This window comes from Talpa europaea, assembly GCF_964194135.1.
Source record: "Talpa europaea genome assembly, chromosome: 9".
NCBI classification, from domain to species: Eukaryota; Metazoa; Chordata; class Mammalia; order Eulipotyphla; family Talpidae; genus Talpa; species Talpa europaea.
The window spans coordinates 60,172,494-60,191,721 of NC_140076.1; the positions used below are offsets into that span (position 1 = coordinate 60,172,494).

The 19,228-nt window shown below is 39.5% G+C and overlaps 1 protein-coding gene across 1 annotated transcript in view; it reads right to left on the bottom strand.

The window, feature by feature from the left end:
• The window catches only part of NFIA (nuclear factor I A), a gene marked incomplete at both ends in the record, with an annotated part of 324,239 nt that overhangs the window by 12,526 nt on the left and 292,485 nt on the right, over positions 1-19,228 (bottom strand). Inside the window, 2 exon segments of the mRNA XM_084243810.1 lie at positions 6,080-6,245; positions 8,505-8,683. Of these exon segments, the coding sequence (XP_084099936.1) occupies positions 6,080-6,245; positions 8,505-8,683 (345 nt within the window).

A 19,228-nucleotide genomic window follows, 5' to 3' on the forward strand; every position in this document is an offset into this window, starting at 1 on the left:
TCAAAATTTGTTTTTTTGCCATTATAATTCTAGGTTAATATACCAATCTTCAATCTCTTTTCTAGAAAAAGTCCATTTTTATAGTATGATCTTGGTGCCAACCTATTATATAAAAATTGGATCTTACAATATATTTAAGAAAATGAATAGTGCATTTTGAATGATTATATCACAAATAGACCTAAACATAATGAGAGATTCCTACTATTGCACTGTTATCCTCAGATGTTTGAAAAGGAGTCCCTTTCCAATCATTGAGATGATCTATGTAGAAAAACTCAATAGACTGCAAAGCGCAACCATAGTTAGGATGTTGTTATAATTAGTCTCACCAGGAAGATATCCAATAGGCACCTCAAATACAACTTAGGCAAACCAAACTTCTGATCTCCACCCCTCACTAAGAACTGCTCTTCCTAAGAAGAAACTATTGATTGATTTCTCAATCCACATCTAAATTGCCAGTAAATGCTGTCAATTCTCTCTTCAAATATTTCTTACCATCCTCACGGTTGCAGTTACCAACTCACCCTGGATTACTGCCATATGCCCAACCTCACCTCCATGTTTCAGTTTTCTCCCTTGTACTGTCTGGTTTAATTATATTTTAGTTATTATTTGCCCACAAAGGAAGGAAATTCTGTTTCAGTCACTTTTGCATCCCTTGTGCCTACAACAGTGGCTGGCAAGTAGGAGACACTTACTGTATTCATTGATTAAAAACCAGTCTCTTAATGGTCTCTACCAATTTTAACTCTTGCCCCCTGCAATGCATTTTCAGCAATGGCTTCAGGGGGTTTCTGTTACCTGATTTTGTGGATAGCACTGCGGTGCTGCTCCCCATCTCACTTCCTCATTCACAGTTAAGGTTAAAATCCTTACATTGGCCTACAAGAATCTACATCATTTGTTTTCTGAACCCCCAAACTCATCTGCGTGATGCGCCCTACATGTACTCACTCCCTCTGTGCTCACCACACTGGCCTCCTGCCTGCTTCTCAAACACAGCAGGTTGTACTAGCTATTCTTGTGTTGGAAAGTTCTTCCCTTTACAGTGTCATGGCTCACCCTCTCACTTCCCTCAAGCCTTTGATCAAACTTCCCCTTCTCAGACAGGCCTTCCCTCATCACCCTATTTATTTATGGCTAGGTCCCATTTCCATTACTCCTGACCCTCTGTGCCTCATTTTTCTTCATAGCATTTATACATCACCATGTTACATCACATCTACCTACAATACTTAAAATTTTGTGCAATGACTTTCTTCCTTCTCTCAAATAAAAGCTGCATAGGTCAGGAATGTCTATTTCATTTCCTGCTGAATCCTAACATCCAAAACACTACTTGGCAAATGGTTAATGGGCAATAATTATTTATTCAACAAATGAAGGACAGGAGACATATTCCTTCACTGGGTATCTAAGTCCAGAAAGGTAGTTAATCAAAAGGAATGGAATACATTAGGTGTGAATTACTCTTACAGGTTACAGGTGATCCCTTCTAATTCTCCTAGTATGTCAATATTTCTCCAAATAAATCAACAACATAAAAATTCTCTTTGAGAGATATCTAAATAGTTAACTCCACCCCCACCCCTCTGTTTTGTAGGCACTGGTAAGGATTTTTCCCATTCAAATGTATTTATTTCATAGGCAATTTCCCCCCAAATCTGTCTTACCTCTGTTTTTGTGGCCACAGCTGTAAGCAAGTTGAGTATTGGTGCCAGAGGCAACTGATTAGTTTAAAAATACATATTCTGCTTTAGGCCAACATCCATTTGTATTTCATTATAAAAGGATATTAAAAATGATGCCTTGGACTTTTAACTGTCTACAGCACAGCACATCCGTCACCCCAGTTCCTCCTAACCATCTGCACGTGAGAGAGGGGAGAGCAGTTAGTGCTATTTCCACTAACAAAGTAGTTGAGGCCCAGGAAAGCTGGCAATATAGGAGATCCTTGGCATGATTTTCAACTTTTAAAATCTTATTTTATTGCAAGCTATTGCAAACCCTTAAATGGAAAAGGCTGTTCTAGGTTATACAATTAGTGTTTCTGGAAAAGGCTCCATTCCAGCCGTTCTGCTGGGACTTGAACATGTGCACTCATTACCCTGTCACAGTGTTTCTTTGAGCTAAGGCTGAACTCCAATAAACTGAGAAAGATAAACAGGAGCCAACCATCCTGTGGTTTTAATTTCTAAGAAAGCACCTATTTCATGAAACTATACTTTGACTCTAAATTTTCATTCAGTGGTAATCCAATTGTAGGCCTTCTCCCTAAGGTGGTTTCAGAAGAAAAGTTCTACCTTCTCTTTCAGACTAAAAGCACACAATGAGGGCCTCCCTGGTGGTGCAAGGGGTTAATACGCAGCACTAAGGAGCAATCCGCAACCACCATAGCACGAGTTCGATCCCCGGCCAAGGAGGTGGCCCACATGGCTCAGCAGACCTCTCCTGACTCACCCTTTGCTCCCCTCAGCAGTGTATTTCAGTAGATCTGCCTGTTCTGCTCCCCACTCTGTCTCTGGTGAATCCTCTCACCCGCTACACTCTGGCCTGTACCCCAGTTCTTGTATGCATAAATATATAAATCTTTAAAAAAAATAAATAAAATCACACAATGTTATTCCTACTAAATAGTTTAGAAGCTACTCCCTCCCTAAAAAAATCTTTACCTGGGTCCCTACACCTGGAAAAAAGTCTGTCTCAAGCCCTCTGCTAACATCTTTCCATTCCTTAGCTCCAGAGTTGTCCATTTGAACTATTAGTTACCCGCTATCTCCCTCGATACATCCACATTTCTTTAGAGCAGCAATTAATCATTTCTGCATCCCGAGTAGCTAACGCAGTCCTTGGCACATGCCAGGTGCTCAGTCTCTGAAGGCTAAATAGATGATTGAGAGAAGGTAGTCATCAAAGATGAATGTTAAGGGAGAGGAAGCTACTACACTCCTGATATCTCTTCCATATAGTCTTGGCCCCTCTCCACTTGCTCACTTATACTTTCTAGATTGTAGAGTTTGGAAGCATAAACTGGACATGATCCCTCTTCCTCACCTCTTTATCTCAGGGAGACAGGTGATGGCACCCAACCATCTGCACCTCCATGTGCTCAACATGGTAGAGCAGACCCCCTGTAGGGAAGGCTGTAGTGGTCTAGCACTGCCTACAACTGGGTGGGCATGTCTGTGTCACTCCGGATTTCAGAGGCACACTTGCCTGCAGTTAGGAAGTACACTTGCCTGCAGTTATAAACTAAATTCTCTTAACAGTAGAGGTTATAGTCTGGTATTCTATCTGATTTCTTCCCTGTATTTTATTTACCTATTGCTTCAGAAATGAGGACATAGAAGAAGTTTTTTTCTGATGTGATGTGGATCTTTAAATTTCTCAATATGGACCATGAGATTTTTAATTTGAGAGGCTTCTCCTATACTATATATGACAGGTCTTCCAGACTATAACAGTCATTAATCAAGTCGAAGATAGTAAGATGATACATTATTGTGAAACAACATATTATTTTGAATAGAGCAGACCCCAGGGTTAAAACAGGTTTAAATTTTATGATGATAAGGAATTTTCTCTGCTATTAGAACATTTTGCTTTGTTTATATTCCTAGAATCCTGCAATTCAAAAAGTATCAAATTACCTATATCAAATTATAGTCTTCTCTCTCATGATACTTTCCTTTTCCCAAATATCCTTAAATACTGTTCTAAAGAACATGCAACCATATAAATTGGATCTGCCAAGACCCCTTCTTCTTTCCTCCCAGGCTGGTGAAGGAATGTTTGAAGCTGGCATGACAGGTTATCTTTTTAAACATGGCATTTGAGTGACTCCACAGAACAGTCCAGAAGTATGAACCCAAAGACTTCTACCTGATTTAGAGGCTGAGTACCTTCTACAGGTTCTACAGACATGTCTCACCATTACCTAAGCCCGGAGCCTTCTACTAGGTAAGGGTTTGGGAAAGTAATAAAATGTCCAATTCATTTGGTGGTAGTACTTATCATGGTTTATTTCACTCAACCCTCCCTGGTAGGTATTAACATCTAGGGTTTACAGGTGAAAGACTGTGACTTGCAGAGAAAAACAGTTAATCATTTGAAAGATGGAGATTTCAGTGTCTATCCTTTAGACTTCAGAAGTTGCATATAGTATTCCCACTCTGCCACAATGCCTAGAAAAATCCCATGTTCATTACTAGAAAATGCACTATAGATTGTGTAAGAAAATGTGTAAAACATTGATATTGGAGGTGAGGATGTGTTCATGAATGGGTAGAATATTATCACTAGACTTTTAAAGAACTTCAACAGTATTCTGTAATAGAAGATAAACAGAAAAGTGGGACACACCAGCATGTACAGGCACAAAAGCCTGGGGCTGCCCATCCATGTGCCAATATGCCCAGTGACTGGATTTAAACAGAATTCAAGATGGTTATTTCTCTATGTTTGAAGATGTTTGTTAAAACCCAATTAGCATGACACACCTATGCGTCTCTGCTTCTTAGAAGTTTTTCCAAGCTGAGCTTCCAAGATCTACAGACCAAACCTAGCTTGCTCCCTGTGTCATTGGTTACTTAAGCGTTTACTTCTTTGTTGACAAGCTTTGAACCATCTCATATAGGTCTCTGAACCTTCAATCTTCCTTGCCATACACCATAATCCATGGACAATACCACTCACTTCTGCATGTATTATGAAAAAGGAATACATACCAGATAGCCCTCATATGTGAGTCCATGAAGGACTCGACATTCTGGATCCAGTTCCCCAGAATTAAATCCAATGAACATGGTGTCAACACAAACTCATTTTTCCTGTTTGACCCTTTCTCTCCTACACCTAACACTGAGAGTAAGGAACCTGGGTAGCCGGGATTATTCTTGACTATATTCAACTGAATGGTTGCACAACCCCAAAGCTTAGGTCTACACAACACCCCTCTGGGTGTTTTATTCAACTTCTATTACTGCTACTCAAGTAACTTGATCTTAACACCTATTTCCTGACTTTTTCTAAGTTTTTCCTTAGTAGATTCCTTGCTTCCAGTCTCACCTCCTTTGCAGACCTCCTGAAAGTCTCTCTTTAGGGCCACTGTATCAGATTCACTTTTATTCACTTTTTTATTTACTTTTATCCCACTGTAAAGTTTTAGGGAAGGCACTTATCACACCCTCTCTGAAGATGAGCTAGTCCATCCATCACCTGGGAACTCTGCCTCCAGCCATCGCTCTTTCTGTCATGGTTCCAGATACTATTAAAAACCAAATTTGTATATTCAAGCTGTTTCTATGCCTTCATCATCTCTAAGACAGCAGGAAATATCTGCAGATTGTTCTCCCTCTAATTGATCAAGTCATCATTCCCATCTTCTAAAAAAATTTTGAAATCCTATATTGTCTCATCATTTCTAGAGTATTCAGAGAAAAGCCAAGATTTCGATTTCTCTTTCCATCCAGTTCTACCTTCTACATCCTCCCCTGCCAAGCTTAGCCATGCAATGCCCTGGCTTCTAGCTTTAATCTTCTGCCAGGCTCTTACTCTTGGCAGATGTTCAATGTACACACCTTGGAATTGCTACTTTGATCTAAACTTTTCTTCTCTATTTGATGTAGGAAGTATATCCTTTGTAGCTCATCAAGCGCATTTTCTTGGACTGTAAGTTACTGGAAGGCAAGGCTGTACAGAAACGTGAGGAATTTTTGCTAGTAAGAACCAAATAAGTAGATGCTGTTTGATGATCATGAGGATAGCATTCAAGGCCACTCAAGTAATATGCAAATTGTAATAGTTCATATCTTGATTTAGTCCTGCCTGAACAGTTAAGCCACTTTATCCACCTAAGTACCCACTCATTGCCACATATGGTGGGGCTGATAGTAGCCCAGAGCAGAGTTCACTGTGGTCTGCTCTTGGCTCTGCAAGCTCTTGCTGCAACCATCAGTGGGGATCTGTGCCTATCAGTAGGGCTATGCAGTGAGGGACGAAGCCTACGTGTGGAGTCAAGCACACAGAGCTTTATACATGACCGTGACCGGCGCCTTGTCTCAGCTATACTTACTTGGTGAGGTGGGGGAGGCTGCGCCTCCTTCTGTTGACGTGGTCGGAGGCTTTGTGTCTGGCACCGGCAGAGGCACAGGCCTGGCCATCGGTGGTGGCGGCGGTGGTGGCAACATTGGGGTGGGAAGGAATGGGTTGTGCACTTTGCCTTGGCTACTCCCATTGGGCTGTGAGCATGGGAAGAAAACAGATATGGACAAGAAAGAGAAGAAACAGACATCAACCATTAGCGTCTCTAAAAACAAAGGATTCATTAGGTACCTTACATGTAAATCACTAAGTGACTTAGCTGCTTGAATTCTTCCATAAGATGAAGAACTGCTGGACTGCGCTCAAGGCATTGCATAAAAAATACATCAGCAACACAGGCTTGATGCCTCCTATACTTATCTCTTGGATTCCGCTGACCTTTGCTTATTGTTCCATGACATGAGCTGCCGGTGGTCACCCTGGATTTGTCATCTGAGTAACTAATTTGTGCTGGGAATGTTTTGATTCTGCATGAATTGTTACCTTCATCATGATCATTAAATATTTATTTAATATATGCATTTTACAGACTGCAATATTATTCCATCATGTCTATTTATAGAGATATAATGAAGCTTCTAAATATGCATGAGATAAAAAATATTTTATTTTCACTCTTCAAAGTTGATATTATATAACATTTAATAAATATGTTAAGTGAACATAAAAATTTCTTTCACATATTGTATAACATCAGGCACAGAGACTTTAGAATTTAGCTGTCAAAATTCTGCTAGGGAAAAATATCACTTCTAATTTTGATTTAAATTATATAAGCATATGCCATAAGAGTCATATTTATTTGGCTGCCTGATGTTAGAACAACCAAATAATAGCTCTCTAACAAAAGAAAGTTCCTCTCTGAAGAGGGCAATAAAATCAATTTTATTTTCAAGTTTTTCCAAACAGTCCCATGAAGAGATCTGCCGTAAGCCCTATAATGTTTTGACCAAAATACAAAACTGGGCATTTGATAGATACACAGGATGAGGTCAGTACTATTTTAAAGAGTTAGAAATTAAAAAGCCAGATGCTTGATCTCAGACATCACTTCAGTTTTCTCATGGTCCCCCAAGTGTTTTTTTCTGATTCCAGGTTTTGCTGCCACTGTTCAATCACCTTGTGTTCAGTCTGCAGCCCCAGATCAAAATGCATCGGAAGGAGGCCCTGTCGTCCCAGGCTTTCATGTGTAAGCCAGAGGCAGGCTGACTCCCCCAGCAACATTCATTTATATGTTTAGTATTGTTCCTCAAAGATATCTCATCTGACCATCAGAATGCTGTGCATTCTCTTGCCAGCAACCTTGCCTGTGTGTTATTTCTGAGTGGGCTAAAAGTCCATAAGTGAACGCTTTAGTATAAGCCAAGCAAACGAATACACAAGCAAAAAGAAGGCACCATATTGATTTGTTGTCTAGACAGAAATGTATCTGCTAACACATCACCAGACATTAGTCAAAGCTGCCTGTTCTGTTTCAGATATGCAGAGTCAGGTATTTCCGCAAGGGAAGGAACCGGTGATGGAACAGTATGATCTGGTATTCTAAGTTAGACACTAATAATTATGGCCAATCAGTGACTTATGTGAGGTTATTAGGAGAAAAGGAAAATTAAATTTGGCTTTATGTTGACCATTGTTTACTATTCATTATTATTATTATTGACCTTGGGATATCACTATCTACTGTAGACATTTAATTCTACATTTAAAATGAAATTTGTCTTTTCAAAAAAATCACTTTTGCATCTGGAATATCATTTCAAATTGTGGTTATATGGTTTATTTCAGAAAAAAAAAGAAAACATTTCATTTGAAGCTATTGAATACTGTTTAGTTTTATACAAAGATAAGTGGGAAAGATAACTACTTGCAGAAATAACAAACTATAATAAACTGTACTTTCAGCATCTTGAGTTCAAGTACTGGTCAACTTGATCTAAAGTGTTAGAAGACTGTATTTTAAAAAATATCAACTTAGTTGATCTGAAACATCTGTGCCCCCCTCCTCCCCCCACCTCTCCCTACCACCCCGAATCATTATTTTAAATTATTTGGTCTTTTTATTTTGTTAACTGTGTGAGCTCGAGGGTTAGTATGCATGAGATGGAATTATCAGCTCACAGACCTTTGGAGGTTATAAAGCTCACCCTTGAGATGATTTATATCCATAAACTTTGACAGTTGCGAATTTAACACAAACATTGTTTTTAAACCCTGGCCAATCACTCTTAGAGCAAGTTAACTTTCCCACAATCTAGAATAAATATGACATTTGCCTGCAGTCAGTCAGCACAACATCAGAGCACAATGTCACATAGTCATAAGGTCTCCCCTTGTTATTTTTACATTCAGTTGATATTTCTAAAGAAATGGGGGGAAAAAAAAAGTTTCCTTACATTGAGGAACCCCACCTGTCCAGCCTGCTGACCAGCATCAGGGCAGACAAGTTGGACAAACTCTTTCAGCGTCTCCTGAGGGTGATAGCGGATGGCTGGGTGCGAGAAGTAAGGCCCAGGCTGCTGGATGATGGGTGATGTTGGAAAATGAAGAGTTGACGGCGTTGCGTGTGGACTTGCTGTAGGAAAAGAAAACATGAGGCTTAGCATGAGAAAGACTTGCTTTGCAACAGTTTTGACACCTGATCCAACTTCGTTTTTTAAATTTCTTCTTCTGACCCAATTCAGCATATTGCTCCTGTGACGGGACACTGCTGAGGCTGATAGATTTTCTGCCCACAGGATCTAAGACAAACATGGAGGTTAGATTAGGGTAGTTTCAAGCTGTCTTTCTATTTTCAGTGGACGTGAGTTATAAAGGTATTAATAATCCTTGGTGAAGCTGCATATTATTCATTACCTTAAGAGCCTTTTTAATGAAGCAAGCAATAAAAAATGTATTTGGTAGATTAGACCTGATTTAACTGACATTACATATGACAAATTCTAGTTTGCACATATGGATCCCTTCTTGTGCTGAGCTCGCCACAGACAATAATTCATTGTTAAAGCTCTTATACCCCTTTCAAGGAAATTTCTAGGGACTAATTTAGGATGACTTTTTTTTTGAAGAATATAGTAAATGATCACTTAGTGAACCTGTGCGATTTGGGTACCTCACTTACAAGGAAGGTTTATGTCACTTTCTTTTTTCCATTTCAAAGTCAAACTCAGAAATGCATAAATGTTAGAGAAGGGGAACCCACAGGCTGAGTAAGCAGTGACCCTGGCTTAATTGCTGGCTCGCTGCCCATAAAAACTGATAAAAGGCTCAGACAACTCTACTCCCTTATATTTGAACCCTGCAAAATTCTATTTGTATAAGAAGGAGATTACTTTAGATTTTAAAACTTATGTGAGCTACTTAATAATTTTCCTGAGAGAATCGCTGCCCTTGTGTTGTGCTGGAGGAGGAGGTCAGCACATGGGGAGGGCTGAATCCTCACACCAGGTGCATCAAGATGGCAGCTCCCACTTCTTGCTGCAGATCAGAGAAACACCTCCCAAATAAAAGCAAATCAAAGTATTTCTCTTTCCTTCCTTTTTGTAGTTTAAAATCTTTAAAATCTTTTAACTCAAGGAGTCCCTGCAAAAGGAAAAGAAAGGAATGCTCAAATCTGGGGGTAGTAACACCTCCCTAATACTGAAGGACAACCTAAGCAAGACAGGCCACACTATCTGCCTCTACCCCGCTGGCAGGGTGGAGTATATCAAAAAAGATGCATCTCCCGTGATTGCTGGTCATGGGTCCTTTGTTATCTACTGGACTATGTTTAGGACCGGGGTATTTTCTAATAATTGGAATGGTTAGGGTATTAAGGTTTAGAATGACATCTGTAGTTTTTCAATGAGTAGAAATGGAGATTTGGAGAAGAAACAGCAGTCCAGTCCTTGTCTTGCAGATGGCTTGAATGGACCCTTTCCTTTAATCTATCCGGTAAATACCCTAGGCTCCTGCTTTGAGCTTGGGATACAGCACTCAGTCAACACAGAATTTTGTCCTTAATCATACAATTGAGGGTATCTTGAACGTAACCTACTCGAGCATGAATCTCATCACTTTCAGTCTTCTTATCCTTGGTTTTCTCCTAATCTCCTCATCTGAGCAAATAATTTTTTCTTCCATTGAATAATTCAATATGCTATCCTCAGAACAATGTATAGAATTCAGTTTTTGTTGAAGGTATAATGAATAACCGAATACATGATGGTACAACAATTAATAAAATAACTATACAAATAAAAACAGACTCAAAACTGCTCTTTTTTCCCCCCACCTGGAAAAGAGCCAGGGGGTCTGTAGAAAAACTGGCAAAACTTAGGACTGCATACAATAAATGACACATCTTAGAAGCCATTATTGTTTCGAGAGTTAAAACCCTCAAGCTAAAAAGTTAAATGGTTCTGGTCGTCTCTTACTCTGCAATTTGTATACTTAGCTTTAAAGAACCAAAGGGATTTTTTTTTTTTTTAAGATTGACTGATTGATTGATTGATTGATTGATTTATACAAGCACTGGGTACAGTCAGAAGCGCGGGAGGGTGAGAGAATTCACCAGAGCCAGAGCAGGGAACAGAGCAGAGCAGGCAGAAGGACCGAAGTACACTGCTGAGGGGAGCAGTGGACAGCAGGAGAGGTCTGTAGCGCCATGTGGCACCCTTGCCTGCGGCAGGGGATCGAACCGGCACTGCAGAGGCTGCGGGCAGCTTCGCAGCCCAGCGCTCAACCGCTGCGCCACCAGGGGAGGCCCCCAACAGGATTTTTTTTCCATCCAATGCAGTCTGTCACTTTGCTTGTAGCAAGAAACTTTGACCCAGTACCCTGCATTTGACTGAACAGTTTCTAATTAGGGATGGAATGTGGCATTTCCCAAATGAGACCGGCAATGGACTGAGTACAAGATGAGACACTCAACTCCTGCAGCATGTCAAGCACAACGGTGGCAACTCCATTGTCAGGAGCTCCCTGGGGGCAGTGGACCCAGTTGATAAAAGTATCAGTGCTTCAGGTGCTTGGTGAAAAGCAATGGTGGTCAACAGAGAATGCTACCCAAGAGAAAAAAAAAAAATCACTAGACCAAAGATCAGGCAGATAAATGTTAAAGAAATCTGATATAGGGCCTCCCCTGGTGGCGCAGTGGTTGAGTGCTGGGCTGTGAAGCTGCCCGTAGCCTCTGCAGCGCCGGTTCGATCCCCTGCCACCGGCGAGGGTCCCGCATGGCTCGACAGACCTCTCCTGCCGCGCCCGCTGCTTTGAAGCCTCAGCAGTGTATTTCATCAGTCTGCCTGTTCTGTTCCCCGTTCTGGCTCTGGTGAATTCTCTCACCCTCCCACGCTTCTGACTGTACCCAGTGCTTGTATAAATAAATAAACAAATCTTAAAAAAAAAAAAAACAAGAAATCTGATACAGAAAATAATTAATCAGAAATCCTCCCTAATTATTAATAAACATTCTTGCCCTCTTTCTGTTGTTGTTTCTAAACATGTCCAACAACCATTAACAATTTAAATTTAGAACGAGTTTTTTCAATTATAATTTAGTAAAAACAATTTATTCACCTTTTCCTTGAAGCATGGTGTATTTTGGGACAAAACTGAGAACACAGGGTAGCATATGCAATTAATTCTACAATGACTGCTTTATAAAGATCAATTAATTCTTAATTAATACCAGGAAATCATTTAACTTGTCGACTGAACTTAGACAATTGCTGGGTCTGCAATTTAAAGGCCTGTCCTTCACATCCCCTATTTTCTTATTCCTTGGACTTTCTGGTTTAGCCATTAATTCACTGTGGAACTGGATATAAATCATTCAAGATTCTGAGCTTGAATTTCTTCAGATAGAAAACTGCTGTGTGACAGACGTCACAAAGTTAAATATTGTTAAACATATTTCTTGGGATAAGCTGCTAGTTATACTCTTACTGGACAATGAGGCTCTGCAGGTTCTCCCATTGCTCTAAAGCTCTGAGTTAGGCACTAGGAATTGTCCCCACTTAGTTTTTCTTCTTCCTATTGCTGGTTTTCTCTCTTTCAGCTTGAATTAAAAGTATTGAGTGTGCCTGTGTTTTTGAATAAGTAGTCTCAAATCATTTCAGAAAGCACTGTTTGGGGATTACATCAATCACTCAATGAGTAAAATTCCTTAATGTACTTTGAGATTGTCATATCGGGCCCTATAGGAGAGAAACTACCATTAGGAATCTGGCATGGTGCTAATGCAATGCACAAAGAATGGTAGGAGTCCAAATTTTTGACGGAGAAAAACATTTCTTACGGGTGTGTGTGTGTGAGTAGTTGACACAATAAAAAATTATAGCACATTATGTAAATGCATATTTAGATCCTTTAAAATGTGCATTATTTACTTGAGAGTCAATAAAGGCTTTTCTCAAGTGGTTACAGTTTATTACAGTGCATCCATCTGTATCCATGTTGATGTTAATACAATTTTGTGTATTAAAAGGCACTACAAAATTGGCTGCTTCTGGGGTCCAATACTCTTAGTACCCTAGGCCAGGAGCAGCAGAGTGTCAGAAACATTCCACTCTGGGTGGATCTCACTGCTGGTTTAAACTTTAACCAGAGGCCAGACTTATTTAAAACAACTGCTTGGGCTTTTCACAAATACAAATAAGATGGGAAGGAAAGAAATCTGAGCAGGATCCTTTGGCTGGAATGGCACTGCCTACACATTCTGAACAAAGTAGCCACAATGAAAGAAATAGAGAAGTAGAATTACCCAAAGGGTATGAGGCTCAGTCATTTATTACAAAATGATCATATTACTGGATTTTTTTTTTTTTTAAAAAGAAAGCAGGTCAGGCAGGTTGGTATGCTTGTTTGCACCCTCCCAGTTCTCATTCTTGTGAGTACTACGTAGGTTTTAGTTTAAAATTAAAATTGCGCACAATTAAGTACATGTCTTTAAACTTCAAACTGCTTCTTTCTTGAAAGTATAATTGATGAAGCCTGGGGAGGGAGAAGGCCAAGGCCATTACTACATTATTGTGTATGTTGGGATTTTGCTACAAGTGGTTCTTGACCTGAGAGTCCACTATAGGGACAAAGACTTATAGATAAATTCTAGCTCAAATAAGATGATACCAGGAGGTGCGGCCAGTAAGTTTGTAAACTTATATTTCATTCTTGGAAAGGAGATAGAAGAAAGTAATCCCTTCTCACCATACTTTCAACGGTTTGTCTAAACTCCACTCTCCAAGAATTCTAATAACCCTGCCACATTCTTCCACAAACCAAAATTTCATGAGCTGAAATATATTTGTCTCTATAATCCTGACATTGCCTTAATTACTTTATTCTTGTCCATGAGCTGTGGCAGATTCCCACAAGTCTCTCAAACACTTGAATTTTTTTTCATGTTAGCACTTGCTTTCCAGCATCAGCCCATAAACCTCATGTCTATGGGAGGAGCCAAAGAAAAGGTGTCGCGAGCAGCACAAACATTAAAATCTAGTCTTCCTTTAGGGTCAGTGTGCTCCTACACAAGGCCTTCTTCCCTTGAAGAACTAACCATCACTCCCCAGCCCTGGCATTTGCTGGACTTCACAGTCTTGTTGTTAATCAACTCAAAGTCAGTGTCAACAGGTGAAATTGCAAAGTGTTGGCTCTGTTGGCATCATTGTAAGAGTTACCTTCCCCACAGTAAGATGTTTTCTAGACAAAAAAAAATAACCATTTCCAGAGAATAAAAAGTGGCATTAAGAACTTCTGACTACTCATATGCAGAAGTAAAGATTTTAATAAGGCAGAGCTCTAATAGACAAAAAAGTGGAAGAGAAAAAAATATTGCACTTAAAAAACCCTCCCATAAGGGTAAATGGAACTTGAATTGTTTGCATTGTCAACTACTATGTACTTTGCTTCCTCAGAAATTCAAAACCACAATACATAACACCATTATAGCCTGCTTACCTAAAGCTGAGAAATCTATCTTAATGGTCCACAGCTATAATTTATAAATCATGCATGAAGTCAGACCTGCTATTTATGAAAGCCTAGAAGTTTGGGGTTATGGAATTTATTTTAACAGAGACAAAAGGCAAGGGGAGTTTGGCAATAGCTTTCAAACCTTTCAGAGGTAGAGCCTTTTCTAAATAATAAGACTTTGACTCAAAGCAAGCTAAGGTTTTCAAAACATAGCACACATTTGTAACATCACCAAGTCACAAATGAAAGAACGTGGACATGTTAAATGACAATAAACATAACACTGCATGGTGACTCACAGAACACCAGTATTTTTACAGTATTGTACAAAGTAACTTTATGCTACACTAGATTTCCAAGGTGGCTGATACATTCTATTTCATCTGAATTACGAGGATCTTCAGGGGGGAGATCAAATTCCAATGTCTTTCGGAAAACAGATGAAAAAAACTGAGAGTCTAAGGTCTTTTTAAACTTTTATTTAGATCAATGGGAGCTACTTACAGACCTTTCTTGCTCATAGGCCTTGGCTTATATTCGAGACCAAGGGTTGGCAAACATTGTCTGTAAAGGTCAGAGAATAAATAGTTTAGGCTTTGCAGGCCTCATGGTTTCTGTTGCAATTACTCAACTTTGCTACTCTAGTGAAGGAACAGCCATAGATATTACATAACCAGTGAGCATGGCTGTATTCCAATAAAATTTTATTTTCAAAACAGGCAGAAGGCTGGATTTGACTTGTGGGCCATAATCTGCTGGCTCCTGGGCTAGGCCTACAAAAAACCTGTCCAATCTCCAAATATCTGTCACGCTCTGCTTGTGAGCTGAGCACCAACAATCACTTGTCCTTTCCTCTTCTTCCCTGCCAAACACTGTCCTTGTTCTAGGTGTTTTTGAGTACCCTCACCTTTTTGAAGCTTTCCAAAGCAATCGTCTTTCCTTTTATATTTCCATTCACTATGCACTATAACTATCTTTTTTTCTTTACTGGATCCACTTTCATCACTCCCATCCCCACTATAGGTCTTTGATCATCCTCCCTTCACCATTATTCCATAATTTAACACGCTGTAGTCTCTGCTGGTTTCCCACACCTGTGTATATATATCATTTCAAGTTAAACATATGAAAAAAGGAAAGTGGTATAATATGGGGACCACTGGCTTTGGAATCAGGCATGGATTTAAATTCAAAGATTTATTTATTTTGTACAAGATCTGGGGTGTAGGCCAGAGGTATGGGGGTGTAAGAGGATTCACCAGAGACAAAGTGGGGTCAGAATAGGCAGATTTACTGAAATACACTGCTGAAGGAAGCAGTGGGTGAGACAGGAGAGGTCTGCTGTGTCATGCAGGTCAGCTCTCTGGCCAGGGATCGAACTCAGGCTACAGAGGTGATAGAACTCAGGCTGCTGAGACTTAACTTCCAGGCCATCAGGGAAGCCCTGGATTTAAATTCACCAACTATGCTTCAAGTCTCTGCTCTTCTCTCAGACTCAGTTTTACAATCTGTATAATTGTGCTAATAATACCTCATAAATTTATTTTGAGGATTGAATGAGACTATATATAAGGCACATGGCATAGTTCCTGATTGTATGGTTAAGTGATCAATAAATATTTTACTGCTAATATTATTATAGGTAAGGAAAGAAGTGGGATGGAACAAATTGAAATTTGCTCCCATGGGACAGGATCTGTTCTGATTGTTGAATACACAGGAGGAAGGGAAGGTTAGAGAAGAGTAAGAGGTACCTGGTGCCTATCTGTCTCTCGGACAATGAGCACTTGAATATGGGTGAAAGAGTATGTATTATTAGTATGGATATGACATGTAGGCCTTGAAAAAAGTCTATAATCAATAAAATGTTAAACCAAGGCAACTATAGCAACAACCTTGATCTAAGAGCCATAGAGACAATGACATATAAAGTTTCTTTTTGACCAAGTATACTTTGAATTTCTACTTTGCTTTAGTCTTAGACTCTGACAATCTAGCAATTTCGAACTACACAGTTGTCTTCTCTAGACACTATTTTTCATTTGGACCTACAGTCCCTGAGTGTCCATACCGATAGCTCCTTCCCCCTATTCTATGTTGACCCCAGTATCCAGGCACACTCTCACCTAACCAGATTCAGAGTATGGCCTCCCCAAACCTGGATACTATGGATATATTACCATTTCCCTTGAAAGGCCCACCATATTAGTTATTGGTGATTGCTTATAATAGATCTACATATTGACTGCTAAAAAAGTTTTTTTGTTTTTTTTTTTAAAGATCTGGGGTCCATTTAAGGGCCATTTTGTAAGATAAAGGGACTGGGTTTTAGTTTGGTGCCTGTCACTACCTGGCTTATAAATGTGGGTAACTTCTTTGTCCTCCAGTTCCTCATTTGCAAGATGAGGAGGAGTGTGAACTAAATAATCACTGAATTACCTTGGTTTAGCAATTCAGTCTCAGAGACATTTACCAATAGCTTAGTACAATTTATCCACAGTAATACATTTAAATCTAAAATATCTGAAACAAGGGAGCATGTGGTTTTTAAAAAGAAATTAATTTTTAAATGTTTCTGGGATATTGAGTTCTAGGGTATAACTAGACTTAGTTTTGAAGACACTCTAGCTTTGAAAATGCTGTAACATGGGTTGCCCCCACTATCTAAAAGTAAATTATTCCTACTTTATATGATTTGTAAGGTTATATTTTGGATCCAGGAATGCCATACCATTAATTTATTTGGAAAAAATTTTCAGTGTTCCAAGACCCAAAAAATAACCTTTTAAATCATACCTAATAGAAAAGTTCTACTTTCAGATAAGTGAGGTAAATAAACCTGTATTTAGAGTTTTAAAAACTCTGAGTGAGACAGTGTTCCAGACTTTGGCTACTTGTGGAGCCTCTTCTCTGACTATATCACATTTGTACACAAATTGCCCAAGCCACATGATGGCTACTATGAAAAGCATTCCAATACCACTCAACAGCTATGATTATTGTACTATAAAGACTGACTGTTTAATAAGCAAAGTCAACAAGCCTCCAGTTCCATGAAGGGAACTTGATTTTCTATGTAATATGCAAGCAATGCAATGGGACAAGAGATGAAGAATAAAAGACAAGCCAACATTTAAGAAAAGGCAACCACCTTAAGTTGGATCACAGAGATTAACAGAAATGAGGCAGGAATCCTCTAATGACCTGTTAGAAATTCACAGGATCACAAATTACTGTCCTGAGAAAGAGAATTTTAAAAGTAAGGTACTTGGAGGTGCTTTAGCCTCTTGGAGGATAACCAAATGCTGAGACCTGTGTTCTTTGCAAGTTCTTTGCCTCCATGTTAACAAAAAAAAAAAAAAAAAAAAAAAAAAAGTGAAAAACAAGCAAATAAACAGTCACCCCCCCCATGACAAACTTAGTGATGAGCTGATCAGCAGCATAGCCCTTCCCTCCCCCATCCCAGCCACACACACACTAAGCCAAAGTTTCAGGTTTAAATTGCAGTTTAAGTCTCTATTTCTGAGTGATTACTACACGGTAGGTTTCAAAGTGTCCCCTTGAATTCAAGCATCTTCCTGAATCCACCCCATAGGATTTAAGGATCTATTTATTATTCTGTTGGTAGATTTCACACAAGGAAGAGAAGGAAGTATGAGAAGAATCAGCTCTGTTGTCTAAGTCAGCTCCGTTTTTAAGTTTTTACCCCAGGTTGGGCAACACCCAGCTCTGTAGCAGCCTCCTATGTGCCTTATCTTTCTCTTCTGCAGAACAGACGACATATGTCTACAAAAGGTTTTAGAGGTGGGCTACTCTGGGTTTGAATCATTCACTCCCTGTGTTAATTTAGGCAAAGTTACTTGACATTTCTGAGCCTGCATTTCTTTGCCTGTGATTGGGTAAAATAGCATGAATTTACAAGATTTTTCCGCAGATCAGAATTACTGTATGTAGGTGCCTAGTAAATAGTGAGCTTACTCATTTAAAAAGAAGCTGTTGAGAATCTATAATGTGCCAGACAGTATGCTAGACTCTGGGTTATTATCATGCTAGAAGTGTGTTTTTAGAATAAACTCAGATAAATAAAAAATAACCAGGACCAATGTGGCAAAAATAGATAAATGGGAATTGAATTGAAGACGGTTGTTTTTAACTGTCTTCATGGACCTAGAGGTCCATGGCTGGGCCAATGTCACTTTTCCAAGACCCGATTTGACTTGAGCTTGGCAAGCTCTCACTGCAGAAATAAGTCGCATGGCCAGTGAGTGAGCTGAGCCCACTGGCCAGCATGCAGGCAGCTTTGCTGCTTCTCCTGTGGACGGTGCTCACGCTCGCCTGCCCAGCACTCCTGCAGCCTTTCTTTTGGGTAACTGGCCTTCCCCAGGCCCAGCCTGCAAGGTGAGGGTGGACTTAACCCTCCCCCTGCTCTGTGAGCAAGTAACCCAGAGCACAGGAATGAGAAGCCCCATTATTTTTTATATGTATGAATTGTTTTAAAAGTGAGCAAGTGGACAAAATTAAACAAATCAGAGCCATAAGCAAGGAGGAACAGGAGCTTTCTTAGATCTATTGTAAGAAAGCAGTTCTCTTTCTTTTGGAATTGAGTGGGAATTAAGTCTGTAGCGACTCAGTCATTAATGCCCCAATCTGAAGAGATTGGGAAGAACAGCAGAGCCGAGAGAAAGAGACACACAGATTTCTGAAGGCATCAACTGAGCATTTGGATCCAGCTCTACCTGAAGGTATAAACACCCAGATTTTTTCACTTACATGAACCAATCCATTGTTTTCTATTGGGGAAGTGCAGGGGTGGTCACTTGAAACTGGATTCCTTTCACTAGTGAGAATATCCCACTTGAAAGTATCCTCATTAACATGACCTTATTAATCCTGTTTATTACTGGGAATGCAAAAATTTAATGCATCTTATTATGATACTCAGGAATTTGGAGATTTAGGAAGATCTAAAGATTTTCCACAGAGATGCCAAGATTTTCTGAATTTACACTGCACGCAATAGAAAGGACCTACAAATAGGTCCTTCATAAATACTTTAAATATCTGTTATATTATCCCTTTCTTCAATTCCCTTCTCATTCACCTCATCATAGTAATAATTATTTGCCTAATGTCTCTCCATTCTGTAGCTAGTAGGAGCAGGACTGGCCTA